Source organism: Leucoraja erinacea, chromosome 2 (genome assembly GCF_028641065.1).
Source record: "Leucoraja erinacea ecotype New England chromosome 2, Leri_hhj_1, whole genome shotgun sequence".
NCBI lineage: Eukaryota > Metazoa > Chordata > Chondrichthyes > Rajiformes > Rajidae > Leucoraja > Leucoraja erinaceus.
In genome coordinates this window covers 136,628,615-136,647,183 of record NC_073378.1, presented here as the reverse complement: position 1 = coordinate 136,647,183, position 18,569 = coordinate 136,628,615, and the positions used below count along the sequence as shown (strand labels likewise).

Here is an 18,569-nt window from a genome sequence, read left to right as displayed (position 1 = left end):
AAAGGACTGGACAAGCTAGATGCAGGAAAAATGTTCCCAATGTTGGGCGAGTTCAGAACCAGGGGCCACAGTCTTAGAATAAAGGGGGGCCCATTTAATACTGAGGTGAGAAAAAAAACGTTTTCACCCAGAGAGTTGTGAATTTGTGGAATTCCCTGCCACAGAGGGCAGTGGAGGCCAAGTCACTGGATGGATTTAAGAGAAAGTTAGATAGAGCTCTAGGGGCTAGTGGAATCAAGGGATATGGGGAGAAGGCAGGCACGGGTTATTGATTGGGGACGATCAGCCATGATCGCAATGAATGGCGCTGCTGGCTCAAAGGGGCGAATGGCCTCCTCCTCCTGCACCTATTTCCTATGTTTCTATTCCTGGGATCAGTCTCGTAAACCTCCTCTGGACCCTCACCAACGCCAGCCCTTCATTCCTCAGATATGGGGCCCAAAACTACTCACAATACTCCAAATGCGGTTTGACCAGTCAAGAATCAAGTGTTTTATTGTCATATGCCTCAAATAGAACAATGAAATAATTACTTGCAGCAGCACAACACAATATGTAAACACTGTAAACAATATAATCAATGAGGAAAAAAAAACTCAGTGTGTATATATACATTTGCACACATTTACATACACACATATATATATATGTACAGTATATAAATATATATACATAAAAACAAACAAAACAATAATAGTGCAAAAAGGCAAAACCCCTAAAGTCTATGTAGTCAATGCCCCAGAGTCTATGTAGTTCAGAACTTATTTGGAGGTTGTAGTGGTGAAGAGCCTGATGGCCCGATAAATCTCATGGATCTCAGGGATGTTGAGTTTTCTCACCTGTACTGCACGGAATTGGCCAGATGCAGGTCTCTGGGAATCAGTTTTTGAACCAAGATCCTGACGATGTTAACAAAAAGCACCAAATTGATCTGGAAAAGCAAAAAAAAGAAGAAGAATCGATATGTGAACAGGCTGATTTAAGCAGTGCCGGATTTAGATGAAGAGAGGCCCTAAGCTGTTCCACTTGTGAGGCCCCCAACGACCGGACAGGCATGGCGGCCAAATCTCCCACAATTCAAAGCGAGGGAGAAAGTGCCCAGCGCCGACCAGTTGCCGTTGCAGAGCGCATGCGCAGGGCGGCCGATGATGTGCTGGCCGTGGTTGTGCGCATGTGCAAGGCAGCCTGCCGTGCCGGCGGATGAGGAGCGAGCAGAGCCCGGCGGCCCGGACACGGATAGCGGGGGGAGATGGAGAGAGAGAGATAGAGAGGGGGGCCGCACATAGTTGAACGGTAGGTGTTCTGCCTTGGCCGGAGGCTCCCCTAGACCTAGAGGCCCATCAATTTTTTCGGGGGGCCCCATAGAAAGTGGGTGCCCTAAGCTATAGCTTGTTTAGCTTATACGTAAATCCGGCACTGGATTTAAGGTAAAATTGCCTTGGCCTTGTGAGAGGAGCAGAGCAATGAGGCTGGATTGGTGTGTAGGAAGGAACTGCAGGTGCTGGTTTATACTGAAGATAGGCACAAATTGCTGGAGTAACTCAATGGGCCAGGCACCATCTCTGGAGGAATGGATGGGTGACATTTTGGGTCGGAACCCTTCTTCAGACTGAAAATGTAATGGAAAACTGAGGGGCAACATTTTACCACAGAGGGTGGCAGGTATATGACATGAGCTGCTGGAGGAGGCAGTTGAAGCAGCTACTATCGCAACGTTTAAGAAACATTTACAGCCTTGCTACAGACTGTACAGAGCAGCTATAGAGCTGTAGTCACACAGTGACTGAGCAGTAGATGATGTATATAAGGATCAGTAACGCATTTGACAAGGTTCCTAATGGTAGGCAGGAAGGATGATGTGGATGGTTGCCTCTCGGACTGGAGGCCTGTGTGCCTTAGGGTTCAGTGCTGGGCCCATTACTCTTTGTCATCTACATCAATGATTTGGATGAGAACATACAGGACAAGACTAGCAAGTTTGCAGATGATACAAAAGTGGGTGGTTTTGCAAAAAGTGAAGATGGTTGTGAAAGATTGCAGCAGGATCTGGATCGATTGGCCAGGTGGGCTGAGGAATGGTTGATGGAATTTAATACAGAAAAATGTGAGGTGTTGAATTTTGGGAAGTCTAACGTACACAGTGAATGGTAGGGCTCTAGGGAGTGTTGTAGAGCAGAGGGATCTAGGAGTGCAGGTGCATAGCTCCCTGAACTGAGAGTCGTAGGTAGATTGTATGGTCAAAAAGGCTTGTAGCACATGTGCCTTTACCAGCCAGAGTTTTGACTATAGAAGTTGGGAGGTCATGTTGCAGTTGTATAAGACATTGGTGAGGCCACATTTAAAGTATTGTGTTCAGTTCTGTACACTGTGTAATAGGAAAGATGTTGTCAAGCTGGAAATGGTATAGAGATGATTTATGAGGATGTTGCCAGGACGAGAGGTTCTGAGCTCTCGGAAGACATTGAGTAGGCTGGGTCTCTATTTCTTGGAGCGCAGGAGGATGAGGGGAATTCCTATAGAGGTGTATAAAATCATGAGAGGAATAGATCGGGTAGATGCACAGAGTCTCTTGCCCATAGTAGGGGAATCGAGGACCAGAGGACATAGGTTTAAGATGGGGAAAAGATTTAATAGGAATCTGAGGGGTGACTTTGTCACACAAAGGGTGTTGGGTATATGGAGCAAGTTTTCCAGAATAGGTAGTTGAGGCAGGGACTATCCCAACATTTAAGAAGTAGTTAGTCAGGTGCATGGATAGGACAGGTTTGGAGGGATATGGACCAAATGCTGGCGGGTGGGACTATTGTAGCTGGGACAAGTTGGCCGGTGTGGGCAAGTTGGGCTGAAGGTCCTGTTTCCACACTCTATGACGCTATTTGGACTGGTACATGGATAGGATTGGTTAAGAGGGATATGGGGCAAACACAAGCTGGTGGGACTAGCGCAGATGGGGCATGTTGGTCAGCGTGGGCATTTTTGGTCAGCATGGCCAAGTTGAGCTGAAGGGCCTGTTTCCACGCTGTACGACTAAATGACGTCCCAAAATATATGTGATGTCCTGACCACTATCTATCCCTCACCAGCACCATAATCACACACAATACAGAGATATGGCTAGGGTAGACAGATTGAACTATTTTTCAACTGGATGGAAATGTCAAGGACCAGAGGGCTCAGCTTTAAGGTGAGAGCGGCAAATGGTAAAGGAGATGTGCGGCAAGTGTGTTTACACAGAGGATGGTGAATGCCTGGAACGTGTTGCCAGGGTTGGTGTTGCCAGGGAGGCAGATACGATGGTGGTGTTTAAGAGTCTTTGAGGAAGGTACATGGATAGGGAGAGAATGGAGGAAATTACGGATGGTTGGTCCAGTGAGGCTATATGAGTGGAGCTGAGGAGCAAGAAAGGGATGGTCACCTTGTTATGCGGGGGGGTACTACAGACCCCCCAAATAGTCAATGGGAATTAGAAGAACAAATATGCCAGGAGATTGCAGACAGCAGCAGGTTAAATAAGGTCCAAGCACCCCGACTGTCTTTTCATATGATGCAGAGGTTCACCTGCACCTCCTCCAACCTCATCTACTGTATCCGCTGTTCCAGGTGTGGACTCCTGAAACCAAGCGCAGGCTCGGCGATCATTTCGCTGAACAACTCAGCTCAGTCTGCCTAAACCTACCTGATCTCCCAGTTGCTAAACCCTTTAACTCCCCCTCCCATTCCCATACTGACTTTTCTGTCCTGGGCCTCCTCCATTGCCGGAGAGAGGCCCAGCACAAATTGGAGGAACAGCACCTCATATTTTGCTTGGACAGCTTACACCCCAGCGGTATGAACATTGACTTCTCTAACTTCAAGTAGCCCTTGCTTTCCCTCTCTCTCCATCCCTTCCCCCCTTCCCAGTTCTCCCACCAGTCTTACTGTCTCTAACTACATTTTATCTCTGTCCCACCCACTCCCCTGACATCTGTGTCAGGGCAACTTTGATGGGTATAAGAGAAGGTCTCACTCAAGTTGATTGGAGCAGGTTGTTTCAGGAGAAAGGAACATCAGCCAAGTGGGATGTTTTTTAATTGGGCTGACGAAAGCTCAGGATATGCACGTCCCTGTTAGAATGAAGGGAAAAGAAATGGAGGCATTGGTCAAGAATAAGAAGGACACATGGGACAGGCAAAAGGAGGCCAGGGACAACTCTGGCAGATAGCATTAAGGGCAAACCCAAGATGTTATATACTGTAAATACATAAGGGGGAAAAGGGTAACTCGAAAGAGATTGGGAGCCCCCACAGGAATCAAAGTGGTCACCTCTGTGTGGACCCACAGGACAAGGGCAAGATCCTCAATGAATATTTCTCCTCTGTATTTACCAAAGAGAGAGACAGGTGGATAGAGGAACTTGGGGCAGTCAATGGAAGTGTCATGAGAGCAGTCAGTGTTACGATCGATGAGGTGCTATCATGTCTGAAGGTAGACAAATCTCCAGGGACTGATCAGACATATCCGAGGACATTGTGGGAAACTAGAGAGGACAATGCTGGAGCCCTGGTTGAAATTTACGAGCTGTCCTTAAATACAGGAGAGGTCCCAGAAGACAGGAGGGTGGCAAATGTTGTGCTTCTATTCAAGAAGGGCTGCAGGGGAAATGCTGGGAACTATTGACCAGGGAGAAAAACATTTGTAGTTGGAAAGTTAGCAGAGAGTATTCTGAGGGATAGGATAAACAGGCATTTAGATGGGCAAGGACTGATTACGGATCATAGTGTCATAGAGTGATCCAGTGATGAAACAGGCCTTTCGGCCCAATGTCCCCACACTAGCCCACAATGTCCCAGCTACACTAGTCTACTAGCCTGCTCTTAGTCCATATTACTCCAAACCTGTCCTATCCATGTACCTGTCCAAATGCTTCTTAAACGATGGGATAGCCCCAGCCTCAACTACCTCCTCTGGCAGCTTGTTCCATACACCTACCACCATTTGTGTGAAAAAGTTACCCCTCTAATTCCTATTAAATATTTCCCCTTCACCTTGAACCTATGTCCTTTGCCCCTTGATTGCACAGAGTCTCCTACTCTGGGCAGGAGACTCTGTGCATCTACCCGATCTATTCCTTTATTAATTTTATACACCTCTAAGATTAGCCCTCATTGCCAGCCTACTCAATTTCTCCTTATAGCTCACACCCTCTAGTCCTGGCAACATCCTCATTAATCTTTTCTGAACCCTTTCAAGCTTGACAATATCTTTCCTATAACATGGTGCCCGGAACTGAATAAAATATTCTAAATGTGGTCTCACCAACGTCTTATACAACTGCAACATGACCTCCCAACTTCTATACTCAATACTCTGACTGATGAAGGTCAAAGTGCCAAAAGCCTTTTTGACCACCTGATCTACCTGCGACTCGACCTTCAAGGAACCATGCACCTGTACTCCTAGATCCCTCTGCCCTACAACACTCCCCAGAGGCCTACCACTCACTGTGTGGGTCCTGCCCTTGTTCGACGTCACAAAATGCAACAGCTCACATTTCTCTGTATTAAATTCCATCAACCATTCCTCAGCCCACCTGGACAATCGATCCAGATCCTGCTGCAATCTTTCACAACTATCTTCAAAATCTGCAAACCCACCCACTTTAGTATAATCAGCAAACTTGCTCATCTTGCCCTGTATATTCTCATCCAAATCATTGATGTAAATGACAAACAGTAACGGGCCCAGCACCGAACCTTGAGGCACCATTAATCACAGGCTCCAGTTCGAGAGACAACCTTCCACCATCACCCTCTGCTTCCTGCCTTGGAGCCAATTTGCTATCCATTCAGCTATCTGTCCTTGTACCACATACGATCTAACCTACCAGAGCAGCCTACCATGTGGAACCTTGTCAAATACTTTACTGAAATCCATGTACACAACATCTACAGCTCTGCCCTCATCGACCTTTTTGGTCACGTCTTCAAAACAATCCATCAGATTTGTAAGACTAACGTCTCAATTTCCCTCATCAGCCAAGCTTCCTTACATTTGCCTGCTTTGCCCTTCACTCTAACGGGGATGTACATATCCTGAGCTATTATCAGTCCACTTTTAAAATCATCCCATTTGGCTGATGTTCCTTTCCCCTCAAATAACCTGCTCCAGTCAACTTGAGTGAGACCTTCTCTCATACCCTCAAAGTTGGCCTTACCCCAGTTGAGCATTTTAACATGTGGACCCTCTCTGTCCCTATCCATAACTTTCTTAAACCTAATCGAACTGTGGTCACTTGTCCCAAAATGCTCCTCCACACACACCTCATTAACTTGCCCTTCCCAATTTTCCAATATTAGATCCAGCGTTGCCCTCTCACGTGTGGGAGCCTCCACATACTGCTTAAGAAAACTCTCCTGAACACTTTGGAGGAATTGCACCCCATTTAAACCCTTCACGCTATGATTTTCCCAGTCAATATTGGGAAAGTTAAAATTCCCTACTACAACAACCTTATTTGACCTGCAGCTGTCCGCAATCTCCTGGCATGTTTGTTCTTCTAATTCCCGTTGATTATTCGGGGGTCTGTAGTGCACCCCGAACAAGTTAATCAACAAGGAAACCAACAATACAACCCCCCCACCCCCCTCCTCCTCCTCTTTTTCTTTGACTGCTGTCTCACCTGAAGCTCCCTGTACCCTGGAACATTGAGCTGCCAGATCTGTCCCACTCTTAATCAGGTTTCAGTCATGGCTACAACATCTCAGTCACTCGTACCTATCCATGCCCTAAGCTCATCTGCCTTACCCGTCAGGCCCCTTGCATTAAAATACGTGCAGTTTAAACCAACCCGCCCTCCTCGCTCTCCACCATTCACCTGCCTATTCTGTCCACTAACCTTTCCTGCACTACCTTCCTTATCTGACACGTGCCTCTGTCCTGTACGAAATCCCAACCCCCTGCCATTCTAGTTTAAACCCTCCTTAGTCATCCGACTGAATGGACTGCACCCCAGGGTTCTGAAGGAGGCGGCCTCAGAGCTTGTGGTGGCATTAGTTGTGATATTTCAAGAATCACTAGAGTTGGTAGTGGTTCCTGAATATTGGAATATTGCAAATATCACCTCGCTGTACAAGAAGGGAGCACAACAGAAGAGAGGAAACTACAGGCCGGTTAGCCTGACACTAGTGGTTGGTAAGATTTTAGAGTCAATTATAAAGGATGAAGTTACGCAGTACTTGGAAGTTCACGATAAAATAGGTTGGTCAGCATGGCTTTGTGAAGGGATGATCTTGCCAGACAAATCTGCTGGAGTTCTTTGAGGAAGTTAATGGCAGGACAGTGAGAGGGGAGGCTGTAGATATTGTTCATCTAGATTTTCAGAAGGCCTTCGATAAGGTGCAGCACGTCAGGCTGCTAGGGAAGATGAGAGCCCATGGTATTAAAGGGAAGATACCAGCATGGATAGCGGGTTCCCCGGCTGGATGGCAGAAGGCAAATATTTGCCATAAACGGCACTTTTTCTGGTTGGCTGCCAGTGACTAGTGGAGTTCCGCAAAGGTCGGCGCTGGGGCCACTACTCTTCACGTTGTATATTAATGATTTGGATAAGGGGATTGAAGGCTTTGTGGCCAACTTTGCAGATGGTGCTAAGATAGGTGGAGGGGCAGGTCAGTGTAGAGGAAGCAAGGACTCTGCAGAAGGACTTGGACAGGTTAGGAGAGTGGGCAGAGAAGTGGCAGATGAAATTCAGTAGATCAAAGTGCAGAGTCATGCATTTTGGTAATAAGAATAAAGGCGCAGATTATTTTATAAATGGTGAGAGAATCCAGAAATCGGAGGTGCAAAAGGATTTGGGAGTGCTGGTGCAGGACTCCCAAAATTCGGTATTAAGGAAGGCAAATTCAATGCTAGCATTTACTGTATATCAAGAGGACTGGAACACAAAAAGAGAGATGTAATGCTGAGGCTTTATTAGGACGCATTTGGAGTACTGTGAGCAAATTTGGTCCCCATATTTGAGGAAGGATGTGCCGACTCTGGAGAGGGTCCAAAGGAGGTTTACAAGAATGATTCCAGGAATGAGTTTGTTAGCATATAATGAGCGTTTGATGGCACTGGGCCTGTACTCGCTGGAGATTAGAAGGTTGAGGGGGTCCTCATTGAAACATACAGAAATATGAAAGGCATAGATAGAGTGGATGTCAAAGGCTTCCACTGGTGGGAGAGTCTCGGACCAGAGGTCATAACCTCAGAATTAAAGGGGGCTATTTTAGAAAGGAACTAAGGAGGAACTTCTTTTGTCAGAGGATAATTAAGAGCCTGTCCCACTTGGGTGACCTAATCCGCGAGTTCTTATACTCGCAGCATGGTCGACACGAGGTCGTAGGAGGTCTTTGTAACTCTCCTTCATGCTCGAGAGTGATCTCCGCATCCACGAGGCCTCAGCTAGGTCGCGGCGTTTTTTTCAAAATGTTAAAAAAATGCCCGCGAGTAAAAAAAGGTTGCCATGGAAAAAAATCGATACTTTTTCTACTCGTAGGTTTAGTCGTAGTAGCTTGTAGCAGGTCGGCATGTTAGTCGTAGGTAATCGAGGGTAGTTGAAGGTAGTCGAACGGAGTCGTAGATGGTCTTCATCATAGTTGACGGGAAGTCGAAGGAGTTCGAAGGAGGTCGTCTTCACTCTCCACTATTCTGTTGCCAATTTTCCCGAAGTTAGTCGTAGCTAGTCGAAGTTAGTCTTCAACATAGTCGAAGGAGATCGAAGGGGGTCTTCAACATGACATTTTTGCTCGGAAGATCATCTTCACTCTCCTAAACTCTTCTAAACGCGCCAATTAGGTCGCCCAAGTGGGACAGCCCCTTTAATCTGTGGAACTCATTGCCACAGAACCCTGTGGGGGCCAAGTCAGTGGATATTTTTAAGGCAGGGATAGAACGGGTGTCAAAGGTTATGGAGAGAAGGCAGGAAAGTGGAATTAGGAGGCAGAGATCAGCCATGATTGAATGGCGGAGTGGACTCGATGATCCGAATGGCCTAATTCTACTCTTATAACCTGTGAACGTGTATGGCAGCAACTCTACCATTGTGCCACCGTGCTACTTTGCTTCTTATCTATCTCCTCCTTTAGACAGCAGTGTGTTCCTCCAAGCTGGGTTTTAAATGAGCCATCTTACTTACTGCAACAGAGGCCACAATTGGTCCTTTGACAATCCACCAATATGGAGAGTCTTCTATAACATCCCAGCACCTAAAGATATAGCAAAATATAAATGAATAATATTTCTTAAGCAGCAATTGATTTACTGTAATCTTAGCACAATGGCCACACTGGCAATATATTTAGTGTTATTCCATAACAGCAGCAAACAGCAGCACAATGATACAGTGGTCAGTGGGACTGCTGCCTCACTGCTGCCATTCAACCTGATATATTCCTTTCATGATTTTGTACACCTCTATAAGATCACCCCACATCCTCCTGTGCCCCAAGGAATAGAGACCCAGCCTACCCAACCTCTCCCTACAGCTCACACCCTCTAGTCCTGGCAACATCCTCGTAAATCTTTTCAGGACCCTTTCAAGCTTGACAACATCTTCCCAGAACTGAACACAATATTCTAAATGCGGTCTCACCAACGTCTTATACAACTGCAACATGACCTCCCAACTTCTATACTCAATATAGACCCCACCCCCCTGAACCAAACTGTGGACTTTGGACTTCATTGGTTGAAGGAACAAAGGGGAGTTGAGAAAGTCATTATTTCACTCAGTTTTATTTTGAGATGCAGCGTGGAAACAGGCCCTTCCATCAGGTTTGAGCCAACCAGCAATCACCCGTACTCTAGCTCTACCCTACACTAGTGGCAAGTTACAGAGGCCAATTTGCCTACACACCCGCTCGTGTTTGGAGTGTGGGAGGAAACCAGAGCACCCGGAGAAAACCTGCAGTCGCAGGGAAATCGTACCCACTCTGTACAGACAGTACCTGTGGTCACAATCGAACCTGGGCCTCTGGCGCTGTGAGCAGCAACTCTACTGTTGCATCACTGTGCCACCCTTATTTTAGCACAGAAACAGACCCTTTGGCCCACTGAGTCCATGCTGTGCATCGGCCACCCATAGTCAGGATTGAACCCAGCTCTCTGGTGCTGTCGGCAGCATCTCTACGGCCAGACCCCTGTTTGTTGAAGTACGATCCGTACATCTTCTTTTACCTTATTACTTACTCTGTGTTCTCAAACTGCAATTTAGTGACCACCCAGGCTGCCGTGCACACAGTTGGAACACCTTGAAGAAGAGAAATTGTTTGTTAGCTACCCAGAGGATCACTGGTTTCTTTCATTTCTGTCTAGAGTCACGTAGGAGCTACAGAGCGAGTCAAACATCAATTCAGGCTATAAACTCTCAGCAGCCAGGAGAATCACAAACATACCATTAAATACGTGATTTTGTGGAGAAAGCAGCTCGTTCCACATACACAACACCCTGAAACAGACCCTTCAGCCCACTGAGTCCATGCCAACATCCAAGTACCTATTTCTGACGCTAATTTTTTCAGTTTTAGGTTAGAGATACAGCACGGAAACAGGTCCTTCAGCCCACCAGGTCCGCGCCGACCAGCGATCCCCACACATTAACACTATCCTGCAACCACTAGGGACAATTGTTACATTTACAAAGCCAATTAACCTACAACCCTTCACGCCTTTGGAGTGTGGGAGGAAACCAAAGATCTTGGAGAAAACCCACACAGGTCACGGGGAAAACGTACAAACCGTACAGACAGCAGCCGTAGTCGGGATTGAACCCGGGTCTTCGGTGCTGCATTCGCTGTAAGGCAGCAACTCTACCGCTGCGCCATGCGTGACTGCCCTTCTTACCACATTCTCATTAACTCCACTCCTTCCGCCAGAAAGCAACACTTAAACACACGGATCAGTGGCTCAGCGGTAGAGTTGCTGCCTTACAGCGGCAGAGATCCTGACTACAGGTGCAGGTTGTATGGAGTTTGTACACTCTCACTGTGACCACGTGGGTTTTCTCTGGACGCTCTGGTTTGGAGTGTTAATCGGCTTTGATAAATATTGTAAATTGTCCCGTGTGTGTGTGTAGGACAGTGTTAGTGTCACAGGGAGAACGTGTAAACTCACAAGACATTAACCCCTAGGCAAGAGCACAGTGGTGAATTATCAAATGTCAAACAAAAACAGGGAACCAAGAATGTAAATGATTTACAGTTTCAGTGATTTCTAGTTTTTACCTGAGATACTTTGAAATTTAATTTAGTTTTGAGATACGGTGTGGAAACAGGCCCTTCGGCCCACTGGGTCTGTGCCAACCAACAATCATCCGTACACGTGTATCCTTCACATTAGCGACAATTTACATGTCATACGAGTGTTTAGAGATACAGATCACTGAATCCATGCCAACCATTAATACCCATACACTAATTTTATGGTATGCTATTCCACTTTTGCATCCAACACACTACAATTTTCACAAGCCAATTAACTTACAAACCCTCCCATCTTTGTAGTGTGGGGGAAACCAGAGCACCCAGAGGAAATCCACACGGTCGCGGTGAGAACGTGCAAACCTCGTGCAGAGAGCGCCCTTAGTGAGGTTCGAATCCGGGTGCTGTCTGTACAGAATTTGCATGTATTCCATGTGACCCTGTGGATTTTCTCCGCTTTCCTCCCACACTCCATAAACGTGTTGGATTGTAGGTTAATTGTCTTCTGACAATTGTAAATTGTTGCTGGTGTGTAGGATAGTGCTAGTGTACGAGGCGATCACTGGTCTGTGGGGACTCAGTGGGCCTAAGGGCCAGTTTCCACACGGTATCACTGAGGTCTACGTTCAGTGGTACAATGATGTTTCTATTGTCAGATGTACGAGTGAAATTCTTATCTTACAAACAAACCAGCAGAAGGCCGGCACGGTGCCGCAGCGGTAGAATTGCTGCCTCACAGCACCAGAGAACCGGGTTCGATTCTGACTACGGGTGCTGTCTGTACGGAGTTTGTACGTTCTCCCTGTGACTGCATGGGTTTTCTGCAGGTGGTCCAGTTTCCTCCCACATGCCAAAGACATGCAGGTTTGAAGCATAATTGTCTTCTGTGAGTTATAAATTGTCCCTCGTGCGTAGGATAGTGCAAGTGTACAGGGCGATCGCTGTTCTGTGCGGACTCGGTGGGCCGAAGGACCTGTTTCCACGCTGTATCTCTAAGGTCTATGGTTCAACTCAGGATACTGAGTTGGATGATCAGCCATGATCATATTGAATGGCGGTGCAGGCTCGAAGGGCCGAATGGCCTACTCCTGCACTTATTTTCTATGTTTCTATGTTTCTATGTTTAGTTTGCTTTAGTTTAGGGATACAGAGCAGAAACACGCCCTTCAGCCTACAGTGTCAACACCGACCAGCGATCCACGTACACTAGCACTATCCTACACACGAAGGGCAATTTACAATGTTATTCAAGCCATTAGCCCACAAATCTGCATGTCTTTGGAGTGTGGGAGGGAAGCAGAGCACCTGGAGAAAGCCCATGTGGTCACAGGGAAAATGTAAAAACACCAATCCCTGATTAGCAAGTGAACAGGAATAGTCTACAGAGTTTGCATGAAGAGGTGCTATGTTTTGGTGCCAATTTTCAAAGTGCACACTAAAGAGGACTTAGCCTCGCCAACCATGGACCCTGTGCTGCCGGGATCACATGAGATAATAGACAATAGACAATAGACAATGTTTAGTAAGGTGTTTAGATCTATGGTACCTACCCCAACCCAGCAGGCTCCACCACCACATGTAACCTCGGTCGTAGGAGAACGTGACCAGCAGCAGCAGGTTGAGATACAGAGCCTCCACCAACAACCAGAAGTAATTTGTCATCGTGGAGAAATAGCAGAACACAACTGCTACCTTGCAGCCCACCTGAAAACGCACACAGCGGTCAAAGTGTTGCCGAATACTTCCGCCCTCGCTCAAATACGACGCACCGTACTTGTGCTTCAAGCACAGGCGATATCAACAGTTAGGAACCTATTTTAGTATTGGACAAGTCAGGGAAAAAGAGACAGTCCGGGTGAAGGTTGTTCAAGGCCTTGCCGTGATCTTAAGGGCCTGTCCCACTTGGCTTTCATTTGCGCGTAATTTACGTGACAGCATTTATGCGTCAAGACGCACGACGCATGAGTCGTGACACGCCCGTGATGCGCGCAGGGTGCGTGATGACATAGGCAGTGACGCGCGGCTCCGCGCGGCATCCCAGAATTTTGTGATGTACAAAATCTTCGGGCACCATCTGCGGGACGAGCAAATGACGGCCAAGTGGGACAGGCCCTTTACTGATTGCAGTTGTATAAGACTTGGTGAGGCAACATTTAGGGTATTGCGTTATGTTCTGAGCACCATGTTATAGGAAAGATGTTGTCAAGCAGTAAAAGGTGCAGAGAAGATTTACAAGGATGTTGCCAGCTCCAGGGCCTGAGCTCTAGGGCGAGGCTGAGTCAATGGGACAATTCCTTGGAGCACAGGAGGATGAAAGGTGATCTTATAGAGGTGTATAAAATCATGAGAGGAATAGATCGGGTAGACGCCCAGAGTCTCTTGTCCAGAGGAGGGGAATCGAGAACCAGAGGACACAGGTTTAAGGTAAAGGGGGGAAGATTTAATAGGAACCATTCACGCAAATGGTGGTCGGTGTATGGAACAAGCTGTCGGAAAAGGTCGTTGAGGCAGGGATTATTGCAAAGTTTAAGAAACATTTAGACAGGTACATGGATAGGACAAGGTATATGGACCAAACGCAGGCAGATGGGATTAGCGTAGATGGGTAAGTTGAGCCCAAGTGCCTTCCATTCTGTAAGACTCTATGACTCTAAGATTACTGAAGGGCAGGATAGGCTTTATGAGTCGAATGACCTATACATACTTTATTCTCACATGTACTTAGATAATGCTTTGTTTTTTCATACAACCAGGTAAAATCATACAACACACCTCACCAAGGCAGTACACAAGTGCCTGCACATTTTGGCGCGGACAAAGTTACCAAGGCTCATTGAATAGTCATATCTATTGCCTGCTGCCATATGTGGCAGCAAGCTCCCACTCTGACAAGTCCCTCTTTGTTCAAGGCAGCTCCCCTCCTCTCTCTCCAACCCCCTTTTATCATTGACTCATAGATGCCCCAACTACTCTAGTCCCACCTGCCCACAATTGCCCATATCCCTCCAAACCTCTCCAGTCCATGTCATAGAGTGATACGGTGTGGAAACAGGCCCTTCGGCCCAACTTGCCCACACCGGCCAACAATGTCCCAGCTACCTTAGTCCCACTTGCCAGCGCTTGGTCCATATCCCTCCAAACCAGTCCTATCCATGGTACACAAAAATGCTGGAGAAACTCAGCGGGTGCAGCAGCATCTATGGAGCGAAGGAAATAGGCGATGTTTCGGGCCAAAACCCTTCTTCAGACTGATGGGGGGTGGGGGGGGAGAAGGAAGGAAAAAGGGAGGAGGAGGAGCCCGAGGGCGGGGGGATGGGAGGAGACAGCTCGAGGGTCAAGGAAGGGGACAGCAAGGGCTAGCAAAATTGGGAGAATTCGACGTTCATGCCATCCGGATGCAAGCAGCCCAGGCGGAATATGAGGTGCTGTTCCTCCAATTTCCAGTGTTGCTCACTCTGGCAATGGAGGAGACCCAGGACAGAGAGGTCGGATTGGGAATGGGAGGGGGAGTTGAAGTGCTGAGCCACCGGGAGTTCAGGTAGGTTCTTGCGGACTGAGCGGAGGTGTTCGGCGAAACGATCGCCCAACCGCCGCTTAGTCTCCCCGATGTAAATCAGCTGACATCTAGAGCAGCGGATGCAGTAGATGAGGTTGGAGGAGATACAGGTGAACCTTTGTCGCATCTGGATCGACTGCTTGGGTCCTTGAATGGAGTCGAGGGGGGAGGTGAAGGGACAGGTGTTGCATTTCTTGCGGTTGCAACGGAAAGTACCCGGGGAGGGGGTGGTACGGGAGGGAAGGAAGAATTGACAAGGGAGTTGCGGAGGGAGTGGTCTTTGCGGAAGGCAGACATGGGGGGAGATGGGAAGATGTGGCGAGTGGTGGGGTCACGTTGGAGGTGGCGGAAATGGCGGAGGGTTATGTGTTATATTTGCCGGCTGGTGGGGTGAAAGGTGAGGACTAGGGGGACCCTGCCCTTGTTGCGAGTGCGGGGATGGGGAGAGAGAGCAGTGTTGCGGGGTATGGATGAGACCCTGGTGCGAGCCTCATCTATGGTGGAGGAGGGGAATCCCCGTTCCCTGAAGAACGAGAACATTTCCGATGCCCTGGTGTGGAATGTCCTATCCATGTACCTGACCAACTGTTTCTTATACATTGGGATAGTCCCAGCCTCAACTACCTCCTCTGGCAGCTTGTTCCATACACCCACCATCCTCAGTGTGAAAAAGTTGCCCCTCGGATTCCTACTAAATCTTTTCCCCTTCACCTTGAACCCATGTCCTCTGGTCATCGATTCCCCTACTCTGTGCATCTACCCAAACTATTCTTCTCATGATTTTGTATGCCAAATGTCCTCCAGAGATGCCACCTCTCCTGCCAACTTTGTGTCTTTTATTGACTGCGGAAATTGGGACATTGTGTTACAGCTATACAAGATGTCGGTGAGTATTGTGTTCAGTTTTGTTCACCCTGCTTTAGGAAGAATGTCATTAAGCTGGAAAGGGTGCAAGGAATTTTTACGAGGATGTTCCCAGGACTCAAGTGCCTGAGCTAGAGGGAAGGATTAGGCTTGCTCGGACTATATTATTAGCTTGCCTAATTCCAGTATTTGTACTTCCTTGTATCGACTAATCTTTCTGCGTTTCCATTTTAAAAACAAGCAAATTAGGCAGGACCAGGGTTTAGTTTAGTTTGGTTTAGTTTATATTCCGTGTAGCAAGCTACAGTGAAAAGCTTTTTGTTGAGTGCTCTCCATTCAGCGGAAAGACTATACACAATTACAATCAAGCTGTCCACAGTGTAAAGATACCGGATGAAGGGAATAACTTTTAATGCAAGATAAAGTCCAGTAAAGTCCGATTAAAGATAGTACGAGGGTCTCCAATGAGCTAGATGGTAGCTCAGGACCGCTCTCCAGTTGGTGAGAGGACGGTTCAGTTGCCTGATCACAGCTGTCCCTGAATCTGGAGATTAGAAACTAAAATAGCTTCTGGATGTTAGGCTTGAAGCTTAGTGTAGATAAGCAGAAATCAATTAATGATTGGGCTGGTGTGTTTGAATTTTTCTGCATGACGCAGCTGGCATTTACAGGTTTATTGTTGCAGAGCATCACTGGAGAGTAGTGAATGTGGCCCAGTATGTTCCAGAGAGTTGTGGACGCAGCCCAGACCATCACACAAACCAACCTCCCTTCCATTGACTCCATCTACACTTCACGCTGCCTAGTCAAGAACCAGCCTCACCCTGGTCATAGAAACATAGAAAATAGGTGCAGGAGGAGGCCATTCGGCCCCTTCGAGCCAGCACTGCCAGCACATTGACACTCCCTCTTCTCCCCTCTCCCATCAGGCCAGTGGTACAGAAGTCCGAAAACACGACAAAATAAAAGCTTTAAAAGCTGTACCTCGGTTTATGTGACAATAAACTACAGTGAACAACCTCCAGATTCAGGGACAGTTTTCTCCCAGCTGTTATCAGGCAACTGAATCTTCATTACACCAACTAGAAAACAGTCCTGAGCTACCATCTACCTCATTGTAGATCCTCAGACTATCTTTAATTGGACTTTACTGGACTTTATCTTGCACAAAACATCATCTTTATCCTGTATCTGTACACTGTGGATGGCTTGATTGTAATCATCTATAGTCTTTCTGCTGACTGGATAGCACGCATCAAGGAAGCTTTTCACTCTACCTCAGTATGAGTTGCTGGAGGAGGAAGTTGAGGCAGGTACCATCGCAACGTTTGAGAAACATTTTGATAGGTGGATGGTTAGGATGGGTTTAGAGGGATATGGGGCTAATGCAGCCAGGTGCGGCTAGTGTAGATGGCACATTTGGGTCAGCACGGGCAAGTTGGGCCGAATGGCCTGTTTAAACGCGGTATGACTCTATGACTCTCCCTGAGTCTATGACATCACAATAACAACCTAAAGCTTCACCTATTCCTTCTCTCCAGAGATGCTGCCTGTCCCGCTGAGTTACTCCAGCATTCTGTGTCTACACAAACAAAATTAAACTCTATGTCGTGCAATGCAACCCCCTACCCCCACTATTGACTCCATCTACATGTCACGCTGCCTGGGTAAAGCGGCCAACGGGAGCAACGGCGTGTTACCGTGGAGAGGTCACAGTGGTCAGTGTTGGCGTTGCCAAAGAGTACGGCATCCTTGATCATCACGGACAAACTCCGGAGGATGAATGAGATGAACAGCTGGATGTGGATGTAATTCCGATTGCAGTGTAGGTTCCTGGAAAAGGTGAATGGGAAACCTTCTTAACATTTGGACAGGTACATGGATAGTAAATGTTCAGAGGAATATGGGCAAACAAAGGCAGGTGGGACTAGTGTTGATTGGACTTTGTGGTCAGCATTGGAAGGTTGTGCTGAAGGACCTGTTTCCATGTTATACGACTCTATGACCAAGTCCAACCTCCGCAGTTTTGGGGACAGAGCCTTCTCCAGGGCAGCTCCCAGGCTCTGGAACTCCCTCCCCCAACTGATCCGCAATTCCGTGTCCCTCACCATCTTCCAGTCCCGCCTCAAGACCCATCTCTTCACCTCTCCCTATCCTTAGCCCCGCGTCCCCCTCCCTTTTCATCTGTGCATTAATTGCCTCATATTGTGTTTTGAATTGAATTCTGTCTTTACTTTGTGTACTAGTCATGTCTCTACTTTTTATTTCATTCCCCTTACATGTTTTTCCTCTACCTGCTACATTTTTGTAAGGTGTCCTTGAGACTCTTGAAAGGTGCCCATAAATAAAATTTATTATTATTATTATTATTATGACTATGACTTTAACTGATTTATATTCATGTCACAAGAGCAGAATTAGGATATTCAGCCCATAGAGTCTGCTCCTCCAGTCAATCATGTCTGATCAGGCAACTGCACCATCCTACCACAAATAGGGAGCAGACCTGAACTATCTACCTCATTGGAGACCCGCAGACGATCTTTGATCGGATTTTACTGGCTTTATCTTGTGCAAACCGTTATTCCCTTGAACATATATCTGTGCACTGTGAATGGCTCGATTGTAAACATGTATTGTCTTTCCGGTGACTGGATAGCACACAACAAAAGCTTTTCACTGTACCTCTGTAGACACAGCTGGTGAGGCAACATAACCTTTAACACCCTTTAGGGCCTGTCCCACTTGGGCGTCATTTGTGCGTAATTGCGCGTGATGCGTGCATGATGCGCATTACGAGCGCATGGTGCGTGGTGACGTAGGCAGTGGCGCGCGGTCGCGTACGGCGCCCCGGAATTTTGGGATGTACAAAATCTTTGCGCGCCGTCTGCGTGACACGCAAATGACGCCCGAGTGGGACAGGCCCTTTA

The 18,569-nt window shown here is 47.3% G+C and overlaps 1 protein-coding gene across 1 annotated transcript in view; it reads right to left on the bottom strand.

The window, feature by feature from the left end:
- Nucleotides 1-18,569, bottom strand: part of LOC129706137 (growth hormone-releasing hormone receptor-like) — a 52,039-nt gene that overhangs the window by 14,444 nt on the left and 19,026 nt on the right. The window contains exons 6-10 of the mRNA XM_055650151.1: nt 17,340-17,472; nt 12,770-12,923; nt 10,210-10,270; nt 9,158-9,227; nt 840-931 (exon numbers count right to left, since the gene is read on the bottom strand). Coding sequence (XP_055506126.1) covers nt 840-931; nt 9,158-9,227; nt 10,210-10,270; nt 12,770-12,923; nt 17,340-17,472 — 510 coding nt within the window. The remainder of the gene's footprint in view (nt 1-839; nt 932-9,157; nt 9,228-10,209; nt 10,271-12,769; nt 12,924-17,339; nt 17,473-18,569) is intronic.